This window comes from Ochotona princeps, chromosome 24 (genome assembly GCF_030435755.1).
Source record: "Ochotona princeps isolate mOchPri1 chromosome 24, mOchPri1.hap1, whole genome shotgun sequence".
Classification (NCBI taxonomy): Eukaryota; Metazoa; Chordata; class Mammalia; order Lagomorpha; family Ochotonidae; genus Ochotona; species Ochotona princeps.
The window spans coordinates 6,471,646-6,496,676 of NC_080855.1; the positions used below are offsets into that span (position 1 = coordinate 6,471,646).

General features: G+C 54.8%; 1 protein-coding gene across 1 annotated transcript in view; it reads left to right on the top strand.

Moving 5' to 3' along the window:
* Positions 1-25,031, top strand: part of GNA12 (G protein subunit alpha 12) — an 89,268-nt gene that overhangs the window by 41,633 nt on the left and 22,604 nt on the right. The window contains exon 2 of the mRNA XM_004598122.4: positions 969-1,184. Coding sequence (XP_004598179.2) covers positions 969-1,184 — 216 coding nt within the window. The remainder of the gene's footprint in view (positions 1-968; positions 1,185-25,031) is intronic.

Here is a 25,031-nt window from a genome sequence, read left to right on the forward strand (position 1 = left end):
AGGCACCTTGTGGGCAGCAGAGGTCCTGACAGGCACCCTGTGGGCAGCAGAGGCCCTGACAGGCGTCTAGCGGGCAACAGTGGTCCTGACACTCATCCAGCGGGCAGCAGAGGCCCTGACAGGCGTCCAGCGGGCAGCAGTGGCCCTGACACTCCCTGCCCGGGAAGCCAGTGTAGCACCCAGACTGTCCTGAATCCTGAGAGACCCTCAGGGCACAGGAGGCTTCCCCTCATGGCCAGCATAGTGCGCAGCCACAGCAGGCCGGTTCCCATAGGCCCTGCACAGACCAGAGGCCTGCCAGCACCGTCCTGCTGTAGACTGTGCCCCACCCCCATCTGTGAGGTGAGAGAAAGGCCGACCTGAGCTTTAACAGGGAGGAAACAGCCAAAGCATGTAGTAGTTTGTCCTTCTCACCAACCATGGCTTGTGAGCTCTGGAGAGCACACTGTGTGGCCCCTGCTTCCTGGGCAGCTCCAGGGCCCATGGGGGCTTCCGTCTTCACTGGTCAGTGTGGAGTAAGCAGAGTGCCCATCTGGCAGCCAGGAGCCACCTGGGGTCCACGCACCACCTGAGTGCGTCCTCTTGGGAGTGCCGTGGCCTCCCCACGAGGCAGACGGTTGGTGCCTGCTGTCCCATGCAGGCTTTCCGCATCACAACTCCAGGCGACGTTTAGTTTGCCATGTGGTGGTGTTGGGAGGCGCTGAGGGGCTTCGTGCTGCTTGCTTGCCTGGGAGTCAGGTTGCCCCCCTACCCCCGCGGCCCTCACATCAGGTCACAGCACAGACGCCCCAGCCGGAGCGCCCGCCTTGCCCACGGAACCAGGATGGGTGGCCTCTTTCTGTCCAGATCACTCATCTCGGACACTCTGCTGTCACATCCCAGCGGGCCAAGACACAGGCCATGCCGAGCATCTCTGCTGTGCTTTGGTTTCTTGAAGCATAATTGAGTTTTTCCCTTTTATTTCCTAGGGCTCCAAGGTTCTTGTGGATGCACGAGACAAGCTTGGGATCCCTTGGCAGTATTCTGAAAATGAGAAGCACGGCATGTTCCTGATGGCCTTTGAGAACAAGGCCGGGCTGCCTATTGAGCCGGCCACCTTCCAGCTGTACGTGCCCGCGCTGGGCGCGCTCTGGAGGGACTCTGGCATCAGGGAGGCCTTCAGCCGCAGGAGCGAGTTCCAGCTGGTGAGTACATCCCCGCCCCTGCCGTGGGCGTGTCACGCGGGGCTCCTTCACGTGGGGAATGTGTGCAGTCCCTGCGCCGTGGGCCTGTCACGCGGGGCTCCTTCACGTGAGGGATGTATGCAGTCCCCCCACACCGTGGACCTGTCCCGCAAGGCTCCTTCATGTGGGGAATGCGTGCAGGCCCTGCCCCTGCCGTGGGCCTGTCACGTAGCATTCCTTCTGATCGGGGTAGGACTGTGACATAAAGACTGTATAAATGTCTGGGAAAGCTATGCGTTGCTCCAAGTCCTGGCATTCAACAACGGAACACATGGTGGGGGCAAGGAAAGCAGCAGGCTGGGAGGCGGCAGAATTGACACGGGCCAGGTGACGCTCAGAAAGCTCGCAGTCGCAGCAACTCCAGGAGCTCCAGCGTTTCTGACTGTTGGCCCCGTGGAGATGCCTCCTGGTAGGCAGCTTCACAGCTGCCGTGTGTGGCTGTGGGCGGAGGTACAAATGTCTGGGAACCTGGCTGGTCACTTGAGTCCTGGAGACATGTGGAGGGCTGACCCTATCAGCAGAACATTCCGGATGTTTTCTTTTGTTTTGCCTTTCAACATTGACCCCTTTCTTTTCTTTTTTTTTCTTTTTTTTTTTTTTTAACTATTGCTGCTGCTTTTTTTTTTTTTTTTTTTTTACTTTTTTTATTATTATCATCATTTTATGATACAGTTCCATAGGCTCCTGGGATTTCCCTTATCCCAGCCCCAATTCCCTCCCCGCCACCTAGTTCCTAAACTATAGTTCTTCATACACAGTCATATGTCCATCATTGCAGGCATGGACAATGGCAGAGTCCAGCATCCTATTGTCAAGATATAGTAAACAGTTTCATTGTAAGTCCATCTTTGTCTGGAAGTAGAAATGCATGCTGCATTGTATCCAAACATCTGAATATGTTAGTCTCCATTTCACAGCTACTGTACATCCCCTTAAATGAAAAGTCATGATACTAAATCAACAATAGAAAGAAAAGTAGAAATTTACAATGCCATGAAGTTAAATGACATGTTACTAGATATGACAGTCTCCATTACACAGCTACTATACATCCCCTTAAATGAAAAACCACAAAACAAAATCAACATCCGGAGAAAAAAGAAATTAACACCACCAGGAAGTTAAATAACATGCTACTGAATGACTAACGTGTAGCTGAAGAAATGAAAAAGAAAATCAAGAACCTTCTTGAAGAAAATGGTGCTACTCTGTGATCTGTGAGTCATTGAATGATTTAATCAGAAGAAAGTGTTTTGAAGAGATGAAACTAACCGAAAACATCAAATCCCATGCGATATAGTTTCCGCTGATTTTTGTTGGTGAGGTGTGTCTCTTCTAGACAAGCAATAGATGAGATTTGTTTTCTTAATCCAGTCTACTAATCTGTGACGTTTGATTGAGCTTAAGCCATTTACATTCAGGGTTAATATGTATGGATGGTACTTTGGTCCTGTCATTTTAGGAATGGGTTGTTCATTGGTTTAGTCTTCTGTTGTCATTTTACTGGGATGTGCTTCACATTTGCCTTTGGTTTTGTTGGGTGCTATTCCTGTTCTCTGTGAAGAGAACATCTTGAAGTATCATTTGTAGGGCAGGTTTGGAAGAGGCAAATTCTTTTAACTTTTCTTTACTGTGGAAGAATTTTATTTCGTTTTCAAAGACAAAAGAAAGCTTTGCTGGATATGTTATCCTAGGCCAACAATTTTTTTCTTTTAGAATCTGGAATATGTCACTCCATTCTCTTCTTGCCTGTAGAGTTTCCGGTGAGAGATCTCCTGTGAGCTTAATTGGCATTCCTTTATATGTCAATTGGTTTTTTTCACGTGCACATTTAAGGATCTTTTCCTTGCATTTGGTTGAAGAGAGCTTGATGATCATGTGTCTTGGTGAAGATCCCTTTTGATCAAGCCTGTTGGGAGTTCTGTGCCCCTCCTGGATGCTGTTCCCCAATTCTTTCTCCAGATTAGGGAAATTTTCCTTTATTATTTCATTAAATATATTTGTAAGACCAGCTTCTCTTTCTGTACCTTCTGGGACTCCCATAACTCTTATGTTTGGCCTCTTAATAGTGTCTTTCAATCCTTGAATACTTTTTTTGGCCTGATCTAGCTCCGCTTCCAGCATTTTGTTTGCTTCTCCCTGATGACAGGAAATACCTTCCAATTCTGAGATTCTTTCTTCTGCTTGCCTCATTCTACTTTGGAGACTCTCCACTGTACTTTTAATTTGCTCTACTGTGTTCTTAATTTCTAATATATCAGCCTTGATTTGCTTTGTTGCTTCCTTAAATTCTTTGAACTCTTGCATGAGCTTCTCATTGTTAATCAGAATCTTTAAAATGAGTCTTATGGATTCTGTGTGCCCCATTTTCTCGATGTCTTCCTCAGTTAACTCTGAGGTTGGCATAGGGTTTTGCTCCTTTGCAGGGGGAGTTTTCAGTAATATTCATTGTGCCTTTGTCTCTTCTTTTGCTCTTGGTCATTGTACTTCTAGTTAGCAGAGTCTTCTCCTTGGGGCAGGTTTCTAAGCTGTGTCACCCACAGGTCTACAGTTTGATTTTATTTATTGCAGTTGGTAGACAACTCTTTGCTTGCAGCCAATTATGCCACTAGCTCCAGCGAGTTCCAGGTCTGGGTTCCTATCTTAGATTTCCACCGTGGTCTCCACAGTCCCAGCTCCTGGCTCACCACTCTCCACCTCCTGTGATACCGTGCTGAGGCTGCACGGTGTCTCTGTAACCTTTCTCCCTCTTCCTGTTGGAGCAGGTCCCAGGATTAGAGACACCAGGAATCCTATATAGCTAGGTTGTTGGTGGCGCTGATCTTGCCAGAACCTGTTGGACGTTAGGTCTGGGTGCCACACGGACCTATTTTGACCCGTACGATGCCAAAGTCAGTGTTATTTTCCTGCGGGACCATTGCAATCTACTAAACTCAGTGAGTTCTCACGAGCTCAGCACATATGCAGTTCACTGTTGTCCCTACAGTCCTAAAGCTATTGTCACATTGTAAATGTGGCATCTGACGTAGAGTTCTTGATCTGCTGGCCGTCAGGTCTGAGGGCTACCCAGACCTGTCTTGGGTGTACCCTGTAGAATGCCACGTGGCTGCAGTTCCCTGAGTCAGAAGTGAGTTCACTCCCAGCTCAGCATATGCTCAGTCCTTTCCCTTACCTTTGCCTCCTTATGCAAAATGGCACCCAGTTCAGCTCTAGGGGTCTGACTGGGCTGTGAAATCCACCCTGTTCTCGCACTGTCCGTCTGGGATCTGCTGCTCTGTCTCTGCTGCTGGTCAAATCAAACGGACCAGCAGGACGGACGGTTCTTTGGGTTCACCTCCCAAGCTCCCAGTGAAAGTCCTTTCCCACCTGGTTGCTGGTGGAGTTCAGATCACGGTTTGCTGAATGCCGCTGGAGTATCAGTCACTGCAACACCACACCGTTGTGTCCACTGCTTTCCTGTGTCTGTCAGTCTCCAGGTACCCCTCTGCTGCTGTTCTGTCCTCTCCTATTTCCTGAAATGTGTCCTCTCTGCTTCATCCTGTTTAACTGTGTTCTCTGTCCAATGTAACGTGTCGTATTCTGCCATATTGATTCTCCAACATTAACCCCTTTCATAGAGACGTGCCCAGAGTCGGGTCAGGTTGCACCACTGGTCTCACACCAGAGCTCCCAGATAGGTACGTGATGGGCACAGCCCTGGCCCTCACACACACCAGGGCTCCCAGATAGGCACGTGACAGGCACAGCCCTGGCCCTGGCCCTCACCCACACCAGGGCTCCCAGATAGGCACGTGACGGGCACAGCCCAGGCTCTGGTCTCAAACACACCAGGGCTCCCAGATAGGCACGTGACGGGCACAGCCCTGACCCTGGAGCTTCCAAGCCCCATGTCTCCCTGTTATGGTTTGGCTGTGATGTGTCTATGTGTGTGATATGCAGACTTGATGGTTTGTTTCCCTTGGTTTACCATTGTAGCGTGTTCGCACAGTGCAGGAAACCATGGTCTGTGCCCGTTCACGGCCAGTAGGTGCTCCGTAGTGTGGCTGTACAGGCATCGGTGTACTGTCGGAACTACAGTGTCTTTCCTGATTGTAGATGCATGTGGTCAGTGGCTTCTGCAGGATGAAGGCCTTGGGATAGAATTCCCCAGTCACCGGGTACACACCGCCCAACAGACAGCTTTCTGAAGTGGTCACCCAGCAGTGGACACTGTCCTGATGTTCCGTGTCCATGCCCGGGTTTAGTGCTGGGAGGCTTCTCAAGGTTACTTTATCTCGTTCAGGTCTATTGGGCATTTCCCCAAGCCTGTTGTCTGTATGCGCGTCGCTCCGGTTTGTATTTTCCTCACTGATCTGCAGTCTGCTCATCTCAGTTCGGTGTCCGTTTTGTTTGTCTTTTTTTCAGTTTCTCTAATGTTGACCTGTTGTGTAGCCATAGTGTAGTTGTCAAAACTAGGAAATTGATCCTGGTGTAATACTAGGAATGAAATGGTAGACCTTACCTAAACTCAGCCTGTCTTGCTGTGAGTGTGCTTGAGTGCCGAGTACCGGCCAGGGTGCTCTGTTGTGCTGTGCTGTCTCCTCCACCACCTGCAGTTTGCCACACCTCCGTCTTGCCTCATCTCCCATGGTGGTGACCTGTAGGGACACTGGTCGGTTGGCTGTAGAACATCCCTGTGCAGGTGTTCCCACTGGAAGGAGGTGAGGCGTCAGCTCGGGCAGCCCCTCTCCGCCCTGCTGCCTCAGCTGCCCATCTGGCCCTGGGCTCACACTAGGTGACTGTGCGTCCATCCTGCCTCTCCTGAGGCCTTTGCCACCAGGTGGACGGGGTGGTGTCCCCCCTGCCCTCCTCGGCACATCCTGCCTCTGGCCAGTCGGCAGTGAAGGGGAGAGAGCCGAGTAGAGGCTGTGGTTGCCGCAGCGTGGAAATGGTCATCTCAGGATAGCGGAACCCTGGGGAGTAGGAGTGTTCATCTGCTGACTCAGCCACTCTGGGCCGGGAGCCTTCAGGCTGTCCACACTCGGTGGAGAGTGTGGCCATGCGCAGCAGACTTCCACACTGACTGTCGCACGCTGGCTCGGGAGCTCACCTTGCCTGGCTTCGTCATTTGCCTTAGTCCACTGGTATGGTGTGTTAGGGCTGTGGGGACCTCTTCGCTCAGTGAATCTTGGAAATAACCCGAGGGAGTGACTTGCCTGTGCCACGCGATGCCGGCAGTCACAGCAGTGTGGGCCTCAGGCCCGGCCTGTCCCCTGCACCATGCCCACTAAGTCATCGAGCACTTAGAGCACACTTGCTGTGTGCTAGACACCGGGGTGCAGTCGTGACCAAGGCCAGAGACCGGCCTGTCCCCGAGGGCGAGTGGGCCTGCTCGGCCGCTCACTGACTCGGTGTGGATGCTTGATGGACTAAGGTGAAGCTTCGGCTGACAGCAGGTGGCAGGTGGCTCTGGCAGGGGCTTGTGTGTGCCTTCAGAGCCAGGAGCCTATCTCAGCAGGGCTGGTGACGTGAATTCCAGTTCTACCTCCTGGCTCACCCTGGACGTGAACACACCACCCCCGAGACCAGGAGCCCCCGTCCCTGGCCTGCGGTACCAGCTGTCGGCCCAGATCAGTGTGCTGCTCCCCAGGAGCTCCTCCTGGGCCTCAGCAAGGGTTATTTGGCGTAAGCGTGGCATGCAGTAGAGTAAGACCACCATCGGGAGGGTATGTGGGTGGCCCTATGTTTTAATCTGCTTCAAGGACACGATCTTTAGCAGATACGGTTATTTGAAAAACATACTGGTCAATACATTTGAAAGCCGCCCTGATGAAAACCACATGGTGACAGTGTTCACACCGAGTGGTCAACATACAGATATTTGTTATGCCCAGACATGCGTTTCTGTGTTTTTCTTTTTCAAAATCTGTATGGACTGTTTTATCAGCATGATTCAGTAGTAGGTCCCAGCCGTCCTGGCCGGGGTGATTGCCCGCCTTGGCAGCCGCCCGCGGGGTGGCAGAACCTTCCAGGACATGTGTTTCTGCAGCTAGCATTCTGCTCTTCCCCTCACCTGGCATGCCATAGAGACCCAGTGTGACCAGCCAGATGCTGGGCTGGCTCCTCCTCCCAGTGGCCCCTTGGGTTCTCTAGCCCTTTTAGAGCCAAAAAACAGAAACAAAAGAAAAAGCAAAGGCAGCGCTTTGTCCTCTGCGGGGAGTGGAGGCCCTGGCAGGAGAGAGTGGACTCCTGGCTCCCCGAGCGAGCAGCCCTGCCGCCTTCTTACAAAAGCCGTGTGCCTGCTGCTCATGTCCGCTGCAGTTTGCACGCAGGATTTGACGTTGCTTCTGTGGTGCAGTGAAGCGGAAGTAGCGGGGCGTTACCCTGTTAGGCTCCCCCCTTCAAACAGACTGGGACGGCCGCCAGCTTCAGACTGCTGCCTGGGTGCCTGCAGTCGGCTCCCCTGAAGTGGAGCCGGTCAGCAGACGGAGCAGTTCCGTGGTTCCGGGAAGCCTTCTCAAGCTGGGACATTGCGGGTTCTTGGGGACTTGGAAGTTGGATCCTTGGTTCGGCACCCCTTGGCTTCCTGTGCTGTAGCTGTGAGCAGACCCTGCTTGTCTCTGGGGCTGGGCAGCTGGACAGGGCGTGTGCTGTATGCTGCTCCCTGCTGCCTCGCGCGGCACTTCCTGCTTCATTCACCGTGCTTGCTTAGATTAACTCTTGGGTTTGGATGGGCTTGGGCCCAAGCTCTCTGTGCGGGGAGGGCTCAGGTCTGAAGCCTCACAGGAGATGCACTGTGAAGGTGACTTGGAAAGCCCGAGGAGGGAAGGCGTGAGCGCTATGTGTATGGGTGCTGCTGCCTTCAGGCCCAGCGTACATCCATCCAGCAGGGAAGCCTTCCTGTGGCTTAGTGAGTGACGTGCCCAGCATGCATAAGTGTGGTCTTAACTGTTGTGACATCTGGTGCCTCGGCCTCAGTCCGTGAGGTTCCCTCCCCTCTGCCATGCCAGCCCCTCTGCCATGCCAGCCCCGTGCCTGTCTGGTACACTCTGGGTGAAGTTGTGTTCCAGATGCTCCGCCGTGTTCCGGAACAGCCCTGGCTGGTGCTGAGTGGGAGTTCTGCCTGAGTAGGAAGGAGCAGTCACTGCGCAGTGGCCAACACCACCAGGCAGCAGTCCTTGGCTGCTGTGTAGGCCTTGGCTTGCAGAGTGCCGGCCCTGCAGTCTGGGCTGATGCCGAGAAGAGGTGGCTTGTTGCTGCAGTGGCGTGTGAAGCACGGGGCCCTTGGCAGGGAGAGGCTGTTGGGCGCGTTTCCTGGGAGTACAGCAGGTGAGCTGGGGCGGGCCCGGCAGCAGTGCCGGTCAGACCACAGGTGTGCTTCCCACCGTGTCCCTGCAGCTCTGGGATGTTCAGTTTGATTGCATGTGACTGAAAACCAAAAATGATAGTGAGACTTGAACATGGAAAATGTCTCCTTGGTCACGAGATGCAGAGGCAGCCAGCCCAAGGCTGTGGGGCCTCCTCTGGTGGGGTCTTGTTGCCTGGAATAAATCAATCTTTTTTAAAAATTAAGAGATAAATGACACATTATTATGGAAATTGCTGTGAATACTAAAAACATGATTTGCTTATATGTTAGGAGAGTATAAAACAGCTGCAGCTGGGGAGGGGTGGGGGACCCCAGTGCCTGTAACACTGTGTCACATAATGCAGTGTAATTAATAGAATAAAGGAAATTTTAAAAATAAATAAATTTTAAAAACTGCAGCTGCATGAGAAAAAAAATTTAAGATTTATTTATTTTTATTGGAAAGTCAGATATACAGAGAGGAGAGACAGAGAGAAAGATCTTCCGTCCAATGATTCACTCCCCAAGAGGCCGCTTCTTCCGGGTCTCCCACGTGAGTGCAGGGTCCCAAGGCTTTGGGCCGTCCTCGGCTGCTTTCTCAGGCCACAGGCAGGGGCTGGCTGGGAAGCGGGGCAGCCGGGACACACCGGCCAGGCCCCATTGTGAAGGAACTACCGAGTGTCCGGGGAGAGGAGACTCGGGATGTCCTGGAGTGGGGACACGCAGGGCACATTTGGCAGGGAGGAGCGACTTCTGAGGTCTTGAGCGGAGCCGACCACTACACTCGCTGTGGACAAGGGAGCTGAGCTGAGGTGGTTAGAGGGGGAACCAGAGAACCTGGCTGGAAGGCCAAGATATCCTCCCATGTGGGAAACCTGGGCTGGACTGAAATAATGTCACCCACAAGCAGTTGGCACATGCAAAAATGGGTGGAGGGGGCACTGCCTGGCTGGGCTCGGTTGCAGGATCATCCAAGAGTGTTGGAGCAGGGGGTAGGCCACACAGGCTGGGCTTCAGCACCGTCAGGAGAACCAGATCTCGGGACACATTCCATAAGCGACTTGTGGACTCATCCCTGTGGGCCACAGCTCGCATCAGTCTATGGAGAGCTGAAGGTAATGACAGGCTGTGCCAGGCTGGGCCACAGAAATCCACCTGAAACTCGTAGGGGCTAGGGCTAGGAGCCCGAGCAGGGTCAGGCTGCGGCACCCAAAACTGGCACACGTGGGACCTGGGATTGGGAGCAGGGCTGGTGGGGAACTTGGAGAATCCCCCTACTAGGCCACAGTTCCCTGCAGAGCACCAGAGCCAGGGCTGGGGGTGGCCCAGGCCAGTCGGGGCTACAGCACTTGTGTCACTGGTTCTAGTGGCGGACAGGGGTGGGCTGTGCCCAGCTGCAATAGACTGCAAGTGGGCCATGCCAGGCTAGGTTGGAGCACTCCTGAACACACGCAAGACCCAGAGCTAGGAACTGGTCTGGTACTCTGGGGACTCCCCTCATGGGCTGCAGCTCCCACCGGTGAATGAAAGAGCCAGGTTATGGGCAGACCAGGCTGGACAAGGCTGCAGCACCCTTCGGCATGTGTGTGAGCTGGGTCTGGGGGTTAGCCAGACTGGGCTAGGCTTCAGCACCCTCTAGTGGTAACGAAAGCCAGAACAGATGTGAGACAGACTGAGCTGGGCTGTGGCCCCCACTGGATCACATGAGAGCTGGGTCTGGGGATGGTGAGTGCTAGGACTAGGGACCAGCCACGTTGGTCCGGACAGTAGCACCTGCTGGCACACAAAAGATCCAGGGCTGGGAGCAGACCTAGTAGGAGAACCTCCAAAAGTCCCCTCCTGGGCCACTGCTTCCACAGATGAGCATGAGAGCTGGGACTGGGGGTGGGGGTGAGGGAGGCAGGCTGGACTAGGCTGTGTACCCACTGGCATATACAAAAGCCAAAAGGGGAGCGGGCCAGCTAGGCTAAACCATAGCACCAACTGGCAGGTACTGGGACGGGGTGTGAGTCACTTCAGATAAATGCAAGATCTGGGGCTAGGAGCGTGCCTGGTAGGACAACTGTGAGCACTCGCTTGGTAAGAGCGTGCCTGGTAGGACAACTGTGGGCACTCACTTGGTAAGAGCATGCCTGGTAGGACAACTTTGGGCACTCGCTTGGTAGGAGCGTACCTGGTAGCACAACTGTGGGCACTCCCTTGGTAAGAGCATGCCTGGTAGGACAACTGTGGGCACTCGCTTGGTAGGAGCGTACCTGGTAGGACAACTGTGGGCACTCCCTTGGTAAGAGCGTGCCTGGTAGGACAACTGTGGGCACTCGCTTGGTAGGAGCGTGCCTGGTAGGACAACTGTGGGCACTCGCTTGGTAGGAGCGTGCCTGGTAGGGCAACTGTGGGCACTCGCTTGGTAGGAGCGTGCCTGGTAGGACAACTGTGGGCACTCGCTTGGTAGGAGCGTGCCTGGTAGGGCAACTGTGGGCACTCGCTTGCTGGGCTGTAGCTACTACTGGTGAGCATGCAAGAAGCTTCAGAAGTTTCACAGAAATCTTGGAAATCATGTGGTGTTACGTGATGCATACTTTCTGTGAAAATTCTGAAGCTTCTTACACCTCGATTTAAAATGTCTATTAATGTAAGCTTGTCCTGTAGTTTCACTTCCCGAGCCCTGTTTGAGTACTCATGTTGGGAGCACATTCCCCGGCAGCAGATTGGGAGAAATGGACTGTTCTTGGCTCCTCTGGACCACACTTGTCCTCAAGGCCGTGAGCCCACAGACACCCAGCACGGAGGCACTCGGCCCACGGCTGTCCTCACAGCACTCTGGCTGGTTCTAGAAGACACCGAGAGCCCTGTGAGGGAGGCTGTGCTGTTGGTCACGTGATGTGCACTTTATGCACTTGTCCATGTTTGCTATAATGAGGATCTAAAAGGGAAAACAATTACATGAATATGCCAAGACTGCAAGCTTGTTTATATTGCTTATAAAGACCAAAGCAAGACAGAGAGCAAGTCACCTGTATAGGGCTCGTTCCCGGGGTGGGGGGAGGGGGACCAAGGCCCGGTGCGGAGGGGCCAGGGCCCGGCGGGGAGGGGCCAGGGCCCGGCGCAGAGGGTCCAGGGCCCGGCGGGGCGTGGCCAAGCCCTTTTGGGAGGGGCCAGCTGGGGCTCCACGCGCTGCTTCGGGAGGAGGCCCTGGGCAGAGAGAAAGAGGCTCAGAGCCTGTCTGTGTCTGGGCAGACAGAAAGTACAGAACATGGGACCACATCAGCATGTTGCCCAACTACCCCAGCTGATGTCAGCTCTCCTAACATTTGTATATAAACCCAGATTTATAATTACAAAAACATGCTTTTCTCAACTATTTTCAGTTGTGGTTGAAACGTGTACTATTTTTACAATCAGGAAAAGCCACAGATTTTCAGGATGGATTGTGAGCATGGCTGTATTGTAGAAAGGTTTTCCAAGTCCTGCGCGTTGTTTCCTGAGGCAGGCTTCCTGTTTAGACCCTCTGGCCAACTCCCAGCATCCTGTCCATCTCAAAGTGGTGTCACTGCCCGCTCTGCTCCCACCAGATGGCCGCAGAGTCCGTGGGCCTGGGCTGGGCCCTGGTGCCTCTGTCCACATCTGTGGCACATGGCTGGAGCCCCCTGCTTCCCTCCCCTGGGAGGCCCCCCGGCCTTCCTCTCGGGGGGTCCCAGCACCCCGCCTCACACGCAGCCTGGCTACTGGACACTGTTATGTGTACTCCACGCCAGTCTGTGGAACACCTCCTATCATGTCCTCCCGCAGAGCCAGTGTGTGGCAGGACAGTGAGAATGGAGCCCCAGCACCACGTGAGCAGGACACCGTGGCCGGTGGCACGGGGAGATTAGATGTGAACTCAGGTGCTTTGCAGCGACAGAGGAGACGCTCCGAGGAAATGGGAGAGACGGGCAGGCGGGCAGCAGCCGGGCTCCAGAAGGCTGGGTTGTCCCAGTCAAAGAGAGGGGAGTGTCTTGTGCCTGGCCCTTCCTAGCAGAGCAAAGCTCACAGCTGAGCCAGGGCAGCCACCCCGGTGTGACTCTGGAATTCCCAGCAGCACGGTGTACGCACATCCTCAGGCGGGCCTGGTGACAGTGCTGAGGCGTTCTGTCCTCCGAGGCGTCGTCTCCTGGAACTGGAAGGCATCCTGAGAACGGCAAAGCTCTTTTCTTTATTAAAAGTTTGGGGTTTGTTTTTCTAAAAGAAGTAGGCCTTCAGGGTCACTTCCCCTCCTGCTCCCTCCTGCTTCAGTGTCCAGGCAGTGTGTCTTAGAATGGTTACAGTGTGGACCCTGGCGAGCCCTCGTGCAAGAGGGAGTGGGGGAGCGAGTGGGAAGGCTAACCCCCTTGTGACCTCACTCCTGGGGTGTTCACCCAGGCCCGCGGGAGCAGCAGCGTGCTCCATCCACGGGGGAACGTGTTGATCCTTCTGAGGAGGCCAGTGCCTTGAACGGAGCCCAGGCTCAGCCTGGACGTGAACAGGACCAGCCCCACCCACGCCGCAGCACAGAGCTAACTGGGGCCTCCCCCACAGCAGGTGCCTGCGTGGGACCCCGTCTCTGGGTGCTCTGCGTTTGTGAGCAGGGCGGCTGAGGCCTCCCCCACCGCAGGTGCCTGCGTGGGACCCCGTCTCTGGGTGCGCTGTGTTTGTGAGCAGGGCGGCTGGGGCCTCCCCCACAGCAGGTGCCTGCGTGGGACCCCGTCTCTGGGTGCTCTGTGTTTGTGAGCGGGCGGCTGGGGCCTCCCCCACAGCAGGTGCCTGCGTGGGACCCCGTCTCTGGGTGCTCTGCGTTTGTGAGCAGGGCGGCTGGGGCCTCCCCCACAGCAGGTGCCTGCGTGGGACCCCGTCTCTGGGTGCTCTGCGTTTGTGAGCAGGGCGGCTGAGGCCTCCCCCACCGCAGGTGCCTGTGTGGGACCCCGTCTCTGGGTGCGCTGTGTTTGTGAGCAGGGCGGCTGGGGCCTCCCCCATAGCAGGTGGGACCCCGGCTCTGGGTGCGCTGTGTTTGTGAGCAGGGCGGCTGGGGCCTCCCCCACAGCAGGTGCCTGCGTGGGACCCCGTCTCTGGGTGCTCTGTGTTTGTGAGCGGGCGGCTGGGGCCTCCCCCACAGCAGGTGCCTGCGTGGGACCCCGTCTCTGGGTGCTCTGCGTTTGTGAGCAGGGGGGCTGGGGCCTCCCCCACAGCAGGTGGGACCCCGTCTCTGGGTGCTCTGTGTTTGTGAGCAGGGCGGCTGGGGCCTCCCCCACAGCAGGTGCCTGCGTGGGACCCCGTCTCTGGGTGCTCTGCGTTTGTGAGCAGGGCGGCTGGGGCCTCCCCCACAGCAGGTGCCTGCGTGGGACCCCGTCTCTGGGTGCGCTGTTTGTGAGCAGAGCGGCAGCAGACTGAGGCAGGGCAGCTGGAAACTGAGCTTTTGTTTTCCGTTATTCCTCGTCCTCCTTGTAGCCCTTCGTCGGCTCTTGGTGCAGTCAGCTTGCGCGGTAGCACTTGGATGAGGCTGTAAAATAGAACGTGGTATGCAGCCTGTGAGAAGGGATACCCGAGTCCACGCCTGTTTAACCCTTAACCCTCGAGCCTTGCTCGGCAGCAGCCGCCAGCCTGCGTGGAGAAGCAGGGGACCCTTCTGCCACTTCACTTGGTTCTTCCGTCTCTTCCGTGGAGTTTGTACCAAAGCCTTCATTTAAAATCTTAACGGCTCATAATAGAGGGGAAGACATTGATAACTTGGTGGAAAGTCCAAATCAGACACTACTTACGATAAGTACATCACCACCAAATTTGGAGAGCTGTCAACAAATTGAATTACACAGTTGATGTTACTTTTAGAATGGTATCATTGGGGCCCAGCACAGTAGCCTTGCGGCCAAAATCCTTGCCTTGAAGATGCCAGGATCCCATCCCGGCGGCCCCTCTTGACATCCAGCTCCCTGCCTGTGGCCTGGGAAAGCAGTCAAGGACAGCCCAAAGCCTTGGGACCCTGCACCCGTGTGGGGGACCTGGAGGAAGCTCCTGGCTCCTGATTTCAGATCGGCTCAGCTCCGGCCGTTGCAGCCACTTGGGGAGTGAATCAGCACACAGAGGATCTTTCTGTCTGTCTCTCCTCCTCTGTTTATCTGACTTTACAGTTTAAAATAAAGCATGGTATCATCGATAATAGTCAGGATGATTCCCATGTATTTAAGACTCGCCATGGCAGTTACTGCCTCTGTCATAAACCAAACCAAGCCCTGAGTGAAGCTGGCCCTTCGGAGTGGCTGTGTCACCTAGCTTGGCTTCTGGCGCTAACTCCTGCCCAGCTCGCTATCAGCGTGGGCCCTGGGAGGCAGCAGTGCTGCCAGGACGAGCTGAGTCCCTCCACCTGTGTGGGAGGCCTGGCACATGCTGCCAGCTCCAGTCCTGGCCAGGATGGCTGTCTCGTGGACAAGCAAGCAGTGAGGTGGGTGTGGTACGAGATGTGTGTTCTCTCTGTGTCAAATAAATGAACATTGAAGGTTGGCCCTTTAGCACAAATATTTTAAATGGTGTTTACTTGCCCAATGCAATGGCTTAGTGGATAATGCTAACCTTGTGGGCACTGGGATCCCATGTGGGTGCTGCTTCTAATCCTGGTAGGCCCACTTCCCATCCAGCTCCCTGCTTGTGGCCTGGGAGAGTAGTGGAGGACAGCCCAAGGCCTTGGGACCCTGCATCCATGTGGGAGACCCGGAAGAAGCTCCTGGCTTTGGATCAGATCGGCTCAGTTCTGCCATTGCAGCCACTTAAGGAGTGAACCAGCCGATGAAAGGTCTTTCTTGTCCTTCTTAAATCTAATGTGCTTTTACAATAAATCTTTTGTTTTTAGCAGTGTTCATTTATCTGACACATCTGCTGGCTCCCTTCCCAAATGCCCGCCGTAGTAGGACCAGAGCAGGTCTCCGGTATAAAGACCGGCCCAGCTGCTTAGCACATGTTTACAGGCTGCCCAGGCCGTGGTGGGATTCAGGTCAGAAACGGTAGCCAGCACTCACTGACCGTCACTCCCCATCACACACAGAGGCTCAGCCTGATCACCTAGTAGCCAGCACTCACTGACCGTCACTCCCCATCACACACAGAGGCTCAGCCTGATCACCTAGTAGCCAGCACTCACTGACTGTCACTCCCCGTCACACACAGAGGCTCAGCCTGATCACCTAGTAGCCAGCACTCACTGACTGTCACTCCCCATCACACACAGAGGCTCAGCCTGATCACCTAGTAGCCAGCACTCACTGACACTGTCACTCCCCGTCACACACAGAGGCTCAGCCTGATCACCTAGTAGCCAGCACTCACTGACTGTCACTCCCCGTCACACACAGAGGCTCAGCCTGATCACCTAGTAGCCAGCACTCACTGACTGTCACTCCCCGTCACACACAGAGGCTCAGCCTGATCACCTAGTAGCCAGCACTCACTGTCACTCTCCGTCACACACAGAGGCTCAGCCTGATCACCTAGTAGCCAGCACTCACTGACACTGTCACTCCCCGTCACACACAGAGGCTCAGCCTGATCACCTAGTAGCCAGCACTCACTGACTGTCACTCTCCGTCACACACAGAGGCTCAGCCTGATCACCTAGTAGCCAGCACTCACTGACTGTCACTCCCCGTCACACACAGAGGCTCAGCCTGATCACCTAGTAGCCAGCACTCACTGACTGTCACTCCCCGTCACACACAGAGGCTCAGCCGATCACCTAGTAGCCAGCACTCACTGACTGTCACTCTCCGTCACACACAGAGGCTCAGCCTGATCCCTGCAGCGTTGGCCCTGCCTTTCTACTTCACTGAAGTTTTGTAATTGTAGATCCAGTCGGTCAGTATATGAGCATCCTTCCCCCTTTTTGCCGTGCCCTCCGTCTCCTGCTCTTGTGTTCCTTCTGGTCGGGAACACTGTAACCCAGGGATGCCCTACACTTGGTCTCCTAACTAGACCAGGCTGCTTCCTGCCATGAAGATCTTGGCACAGAGGTCACGTCTGTGACATGGTCCTGCAGTCATAAATAGTTCACACTTGACACACCACTGCGTGTTACCTTTCCATTTCGTTTTAAGGAATTGTCAGTCTGTGTGTCCGTATGTGTGTGTGTACACGCATACGTACATGTTCACAAGTTAAAGTGCACGTTTGTGAACTTGGCTGGTCTTCACAGACAGCAGCTAGGTCAGGAGACAGCATGAGCTCTTGGGTCAGCCAGTCCTGCCCCTCCACAGCACCAGACAGCTTGGTCTTCCTTCTCCCTCAGCAGTGTTGTGGCAGGTGACTAGAGCTCAGGCGTACTTGTTGGTGTCTGAGTATGCACAGTTGGACGGCACACTGCCCTGCTGTAGTGTTTGGGTGGGTGCTGGGTCAGGATGCGGCAACACCTGTGTCAGGTTCCCCTGGGGCAGCCTTGCCCTCGTTCAGGGCTGGACTTGCCCAGCAGTGCCATGGGCATGTGCTATTCCTGCAAGTGTGAGGAGTGACCTCAACAAGTTTGCTTGCTTGAATTGGCGTAATTTATGTGTGTAAAATCTAGAAATTGTGTGACCACAGAGTGTCAGAGCCAATTGCTCCACTTTCCATCCAGCTCCTTGCCTAAGCGTATGGGCCCTTGCACCCACGTAGGAAACCTGCCCAGCCCTGCCCAGCCCTGCCCAGCCCTGCCCAGCCCTGCCCAGTCCTGCCCAGTCCTGCCCAGCAGTTGTGGTCATTTGGGGAGTAAACGTGTGTGTGTGTGTGTGTATAGTGAACAGGCAGCCTCTGTGTGTGGGTGTGTATAGTGGACAGGCAGCTTCTCTGTGTGTGTGTGTGTGTGTGTGTGTGTGTGTGTGTGTGTGTGTGTGTAGTGGACAGGCAGCCTCTGTGTGTGTGTGTGTGTGTGTGTGTGTGTGTGTGTGTGTGTGTGTAGTGGACAGGCAGCCTCTGTGTGTATAGTGAATAGGTAGCCTGTGTGTGTGTGTGTGTGTGTGTGTAGTGGACAGGCAGCCTCTGTGTGTATAGTGAACAGGCAGCCTGTGTGTGTGTGTGTATAGTGGACAGGCAGCCTCTGTGTGTATAGTGAACAGGCAGCCTCTGTGTGTGTGTGTATAGTGGACAGGCAGCCTCTGTGTGTATAGTGAACAGGCAGCCTCTGTGTGTGGGTGTGGGTGTGTGTGTATAGTGGACAGGCAGCCTCTATGTGTATAGTGAACAGGTAGCCTGTGTGTGTGTGTGTGTGTGTGTGTGTGTGTACAGTGGACAGGCAGCCTCTGTGTGTATAGTGAACAGGCAGCCTGTGTGTGGGTGTGTACAGTGGACAGGCAGCCTCTGTGTATAGTGAACAGGCAGCCTGTGTGTGTGTGTGTGTGTGTGTGTGTGTGTGTGTGTGTGTGTGTACAGTGGACAGGCAGCCTCTGTGTGTATAGTGAACAGGCAGCCTGTGTGTGTGTGTGTGTACAGTGGACAGGCAGCCTCTGTGTGTGTGTGTGTGTGTGATAGTCATACAGAAGTGCTGTGTGTGCAGCATGACAGGTGCTGTGTGTCTGCATGTGTGGGCTTATGCATTTCCCCTGAACAGGAGGAGGTGTTTCAGCACCCACTTGATAGCACTCATCCCGGTGACGCTCCTGTTGTGATTGTCAAGGTCTCCCACACCTGACGGAGGCCCACCTGTGTTAGCCACGCGTGGAGGTGGTGCTGTGTTCAGCCAGCCAGCCATCACTGAGTCGTGCCTTCTGCGGGTGGTGGAAACCCTGGGTCTGGTTTCGTTATCACAGACAAAGCTGCTTGGAGTGAGTGTAGGCACTGCTTCCCCTGAGGATCGTCCGCAGGCACAGGCTTGCTGTGTTTGTGAGGAAGTGGGTCCAGCCCTGCAGGCCTGTGCTGTTTCTCCCCAGGGATGTGTGAACGTTCCTGCACAGTCCATACCGTGACAGCATCCTGACGGCATCCTGACGGCATCCTGACATTTTAGCTCATGTTCATTTTCTTTCTTTTGTATTTAAGATTTGTTTATTTGAGGTAGGAGAAAGAAAGAGATCTTGAATCTTTTGGTTCACTCCTCAAATGACTACTGGCCAAGGCAGGGCAGCTCCATCCAGGCCCCCGACATGGGTGGCAGACACCAAGCATTCCTACGTGCCGGGAGCTGGACCGGAAGCGGAGTGGCCAGGAACCCAGGCAGCTCTCCAGTGTGTGGCGGCTTAGCTTGCTGCTCTGCCGTAGAACTTTCTACGTGCTGTGTCTCACACATCTGGCCGGGGCGACACCCTTTACTCTGCCGTTCCCTGTGAACTCTGCCTTTTCTCTCAGCCGTCTGTCGTTTTCTTGGCATCCTGGGCCTGAGTCCTTTGTCAGGAGATCTTTGTTTCCCTCGGGCTGCCTTCTTACTGGCAGCTCTGTTGAGCTACAGTTCACTCAGTGTGAACCTCCCTTGTTGCCGGTGTGCAGTTCTGTGGCTTTGAGGGAGTGACCACAGTGGCCACCTCAGCAGTGGCCAGCCAGGTCAGAGCACGGAGGCGTGGTCAGAGCCAGCGAGACGCGTCCCCCAGCTTGGCTTGGCAGTTCAGTCCGTGCTTGTGAGGAGTTGTCACAGCTTCTGCTGCATGGGCCGAGGCAGCAAGAGACTGGACAGAGTGTGACATGGTTCTGGAGTAGCACTGATGCTTGCAGCAGTGACATGCCATACTCACAAAACGCTTGAAACATTGTAGCCACATGTGTCCCAGTGTGATGTAGCCATGATCTGAGACATCCAGGGATCTGAGGACCTCACGGGGAGCACTGGGGGGCTGCAGCAGGCCACGCCCAGGGATCTGAGGGCCTCACAGGGAGCACTGGGGAGTTACAGCAGGCCATGTCCAGGGATCTGAGGGCCTCACGGGGAGCACTGGAGAGTTACAGCAGGCCACGCCCAGGGATCTGAGGGCCTCACAGGGAGCACTGGGGGGCTGCAGCAGACCATGCCCAGGGATCTGAAGGCCTCACAGGGAGCACTGGGGAGTTACAGCAGGTCACGCCCAGGGAGCTCAGGGAGGGCCTCACGGGGAGCACTGGGGGGCTGCAGCAGGCCATGCCCAGGGAGCTCAGGGAGGACCTCACGGGGAGCACTGGGAGCTGCAGCAGGGCACGCCCAGGGAGCTCAGGGAGGACCTCACGGGGAGCACTGGGGGCTGCAGCAGGCCACGCCCAGGGAGGTCAGGGAGGGCCTCACGGGGAGCACTGGGGAGCTACAGCAGGCCACGCCCAGGGATCTGAGGGCCTCACGGGGAGCACTGGGGGCTGCAGCAGGCCACACCCAGGGATCTGAGGGCCTCACAGGGAGCACTGGGGGCTGCAGCAGGCCACGCCCAGGGAGCTCAGGGAGGACCTCACGGGGATCACTGGGGGGCTGCAGCAGGCCACGCCCAGGGAGCTCAGGCACATCCTGAGTCAAGTTACCTGATAGGCTGAGGCTGACCAGCCAAGGAATGAGAGACACACACCACAGAGCAGTGCCAGGAGACGCAGGTACTTGTCCAGGTGATTCTAGCAACGGGACAGCAGAGCAGCATCCTAGAGGGCTGTCCACCTAGCCATCGTGCCTGGCAGAAATATTGTTTAGAAAAGCAAAGGGAAAATACAGACTTTTTTAGAGACGCAGGACCTGGTGAATTCCTTAGCACCAGCCATGTCTGACGCCTCGGGAGGTATCTGACAGCAGGTCTGTGGGCCAGCTGGATATGGGTTTACACAGCAAGACGAAATGCACCGGAAGAGGCAAGGTGTGATGAAGCCTTATAACTGAAACACCTCGAAAGGTAGCTGACTGCAAAAGAGCAAGCAATGTCAAAGGAAAACCCATGAAGGCGTTAGTACATAGCTGGGCAGGGAGGAGTGCAGATGGCTCTGTAATAAAGGCTCTAAATTAAAAATAGAGGGCCCGGCGGCATGGCCTAGCGGCTGAAGTCCTCGCCTTGAACACGCCAGGATCCCATATGGGCACCGGTTCTAGTCCTGGCAGCTCCACTTCCCATCCACCTCCCTGCCTGTGGTCTGGGAAAACAGTTGAGGACGGCTGAAAGCCTTAGGACCCTGCACCCGCGTGGGAGACCCGGAAGAGGTTCCTGGTTCCCGGCTTCGGATCGGCGCAGCACTGGCCGTTGCGGCTCACTTGGGGAGTGAATCATCGGACAGAAGATCTTCCTCTCTGTCTCTCCTCCTCTCTGTATATCTGACTTTCCATTAAAGGTAAATAAATATTTAAACAAACAAAAGAAAAGAGGTACACAGGCCTTAATTTAAGCAGTATGCCAACACAGGAGATAAAATAGAATCATTAAAACTCAAGGCGGAAAAGGAGGGAATGAGACTAAAGAGCCGAGAAAATAGCGGAAGGAGGAGCTTCGAGCTAACTGTAGGAACGCATACTGAGGACAAGTGCTCTGACAAGCTGATTGAAAGACGCAGATGCTCAAGCTGAACACAAAACCAAGACCACAGGAAGTGTGAAAACAGATGAAACACAAAGGTGCAAAGATGCTGTGTGTGAACAGTAACGCAGACCAGCCAGGGGTCTGTTGTCCCATGGGACAGCTGTCAGGACGAAGCTTGCTTCCTGACAGCCCTGAGTGCGAGAGAGAGCTTCAGGGAGCGAGCATACCAGCGCAGCAGCGGGCAGGTCGCCCGTGAGGAGGTGCGGGAGACTGCGCCGTGGGCACCAGTAGTGTGGGAGCAGGGCCCACAGCAGAAACGCAGACCAGTGTCCCAGGTTTGCCTAAACACTCGGAACACGGCCCAGCGTATTGGCGTCACAGGCTGACCCTCTGCCCGCAAGTCCTGGCACCTCATTTGGGCTCCAGTCCATACCTCCACTGCTCCACTTTGGATTCAGCTCCCTGCTCATGGCCTGGGAAAGCAGGGCAGGGTGGTCCCAAGCCTGGCACCGTGCACCCACATAGGAGACCCCGAAGAAGCTCCCAGCTTCTGGCTGGGAATCATCTCTGCTCCAGCCAGTGCAGCCATTTGGAGAATAATGGTGGAAGACCTCTCTGTTTCTCCTCCTCTCTCTCTCTAAAACCTGCCTTTCAGATCAATAAATAAATAAATAAATATATATATATATATATATATATATATAATACATGCAAGTACATATATACATGCATACATAAAATTCTGAACACAATATTAGCAAATTACCTAGACAGCTTACAAGAAGAATAACAACCTTGAGTAAGGAGTGCTCTCCTAGAAAAGTGAAGTTCCTGGGACTTGAAATGCGACAGTGTGACTCCGCGCCCTGCGTGTGAGAAGGCCACAGGATCATCTCGGCGTTTGCCGAAAGGGTGTTGGACAAAACCAGCTGCCTGTGTTTACCGGGAAGATGATTTCCTCGACATCTGGTGTTTACAAAAATGCAGCAGAAACCTGGGGCTCCCCCTTCCGTGAGGACAGACAGAGGGGCCTGTGCTTCCTGTGTGGATTGGAGAGGAAGACATCGCACTGTCTGTCCCTGCAGAGGAGCTTCCGGCCTGATAGTGCGTTTAGCAGCACTGGTGTGTTCCTACACACTAGCAGAAAGTAATCAGAATGGAAATAGAGGAGCATCTGCAGTTAAGCCCGTAAACGGAATCTTTTAGGAATAAATTTAGCCAAAGGTGAACAGTTTTAATGAAATTTACTGCAGGTTCTGAAAACATATCTGAGTGAAATTAAGGCCTAAATAAGTGACTAGATGTACCATGTGTGTGGGCCAAAAGTTTGATGTGAAAGTATGTTTTTTCCATGTTCCTCTAGATCCACAGAATCCCCATCAAAATTTCAGCAGACTTCCTTGCAGTGGACAGTTTGATGCTAAATATAAAATGTATGTGGGGTAGGCATTTGAGCTGGTGCTTAAAACCAGAGGCTTGCCTCCAAATTGCAGTCCCTGACTCCGGCTCCCTGTAGCGCAGACCCCAGAGGGTTTCTGTCCCTAACATGAGCGATCTGGAGTGAATTCCCAGCTTCCGTCTTGAGGGCCTTGGAGAATGAACCAGCACGTGGGGCCCACTCATGTCTCTCTCTCTCTCTCATGAATGTGTGTGGAAATGGCCATAGTACATGGGAACCGTAGGGTGATGGCTGTGGGTTTCCTGAGTGTAGTGAGGTTCCCCCAGGCATGTGCACTTTGGATGTGTGTCATGTCTTGTGTAGCAGTTACAGCCAAGCAGAGTTCTTCTTTATAAACAGATAATTGCTCTTAACTCCGTATGAGTAATCACAGCTCAGATTCACTGGACGGTTTTCCTGGTGCCATGAACATGTCAGTCTCGCTGTATTCCTGCACTGTTTTGGCTTGTAGGGTTGGGGAGCTGCAGCCTGAAGCCAGGTGGGCCCCCTAAGGCCAGGTGGGCGCCCTAAGGCCAGGTGGGCCCCCTAAGGCCAGGTGGGCCCCTTAAGGCCAGGTGGGCGCCCTAAGGCCAGGTGGGCGCCCTAAGGCCAGATGGGCCCCTTAAGGCCAGGTGGGCGCCCTAAGGCCAGGTGGGCCCCTAAGGCCAGGTGGGCGCCCTAAGGCCAGGTGGGCGCCCTCAGGCCAGGTGGGCCTCAGGGGCAGGGTGCAGGGGATGGAGTCACTGGAATACCGGGAAGCAGAGCTCTGGCTGAGCTGGCCTTCCGCTGGTGCATTTGTCCCACGCCCTTCATCCGTCACACATTAACACAGGCTGTGGGAGGCACTTGGGCTGCTCACCTGTCCAACCCCTACCTGTCCCATCCCTGGAGTAGGTCTGCAGCGCCCCCATGCGTCCTCCCCGGCCCCTGTAGCCTCTCTTCAGCCGCCCTGCCGGCCCAGGCAGCGACTGTGTTTGTACTCCGTCATTTAAACAGAACGTTTCCCTGTAATTGTTTGGAGGCTGGTTTATAGTCCCTTTCAAGCTTACATCTGTTCTGTTAAAGTGACAGTAAGAAGCAGTGCGCTGGTGGGTCTGGCCAGCTGTCTTCCTGTTCTCTGAGGCCGAAGTGTGCTTGAAGTGGAAAGCGAGGCACGGAAGTCGGAACCTCCAACACTTCCCTTCCTGGGCTCCTGCTCCCACTCGTCCTGTGGATCGGAAGGGAGGGCCAGCACTTGCAGACCTGTGACTTGGAGGGGAGCAGAGGTCGAAGCTGCACCCCAGCCGTGGCTCACCTTCACCCCGTGAGCGGCCGTTGTCTCGGCAGCTTGACCACGTGGGCTGTTGCCTTGCCCCTTCTAGAAAGCTGAACATGAGGCAGCCTGCCTGTTGACAGTTCCTGCACTTCACAGCTTCCCTGTGATTTTAGTAGTTTATTCTACTTATTCTGTTCCCCATTCCTTTGCTCTAGTTGAAAAGAACAAAACGGAGTCTGATGTTTGCCGTCATCGCGTTGCCCCAACTCCGTACGTGGCTTTCATTTAAGCCAATGGTGCCTTTCCTGCCTTGGTGCCCAGCCAGGGGCTCACACGTTCAGTGCTGGTTTGGGGTTTGCTGGTTTAGTTTGATTTATTGGAAGGCAGAGGGAGAGTTCTACCTCTGGTTCACCCCACAGATGCCCGTAGCAGGCAGGGCTGGACAAGGCCAAGCCAGGAGCTCACGCCGGGTCGCCCTGTGAGTGGCGGGCACGGGTTCCTATGGGTGTGTGTGGAGTAGAGCGGCCGGGTGCTAACCAGCCACGCAGGCATCCCCAACACCTCCTGGAGGAACCCAGTGGCCAGTGCGGAGCTGAGCCAAGGTGGAATCCAACACCTGTGCCGGTTGCAGTGGCCGAGCTGCGCCCTTTCTGTCGGACGCGCACTCTGCGTGCTCCTTAGGGCTGCAGCTAGGATTTGGGGGACCTTGTATGTCAGTTAGCTGTTCATCACTGTGACTGCATGGCTAAGGCTGCCAGCTCTATGGAGGAAACAAGTTCATCTTAGCCCACAGTTCTGGCACTAGAAGCCCAAACAGTACAGTGCAGACTCCTCGAGGGAGGGCGGGGCCTGTGTGGGCTCCTCTCCCACCTGGGAGGCTGGATTCCCTCCTGGGGGGCTCTCCTGCATGGCCCGGGGCTTTGCCCCCAAGGCCCTGGAGGACTGAACTGTGTGAGCTCAGGCTAGCACATAGTCGGTGCGCAGTACTTGTATGTGAGAAAGGGCGCTGCTGTGTATTCTGGAAGGTCGTAGGTACTGTCGCGGACAGACCGAGCAGTGCACACTGTCCTCTCTGTGGCGTAGGTGCCGGTGTATGGCTGGCTGACTCAGTGATCTGGGCAACATATCCTATTTCCCCCGCACCAGATCAGTGTATAGCTTGGGTTGAATGTTTTCTCTGCGTGTCCCCAGGATCTATTTTTATGGAGTTTTAACTATAACTTTTTTATTTTATAAAATACAAAAAACGTAAAATAAAAACCCTGGCCTCTTCCTGCCTGCACGGTGCACACACAGACTAAGAGTTACGAGGCACCACTCTTGGCCAGGTTGGTTAACAGCGCCCATTGGGGAAGGCCGGGCGGTCAGCACCTTG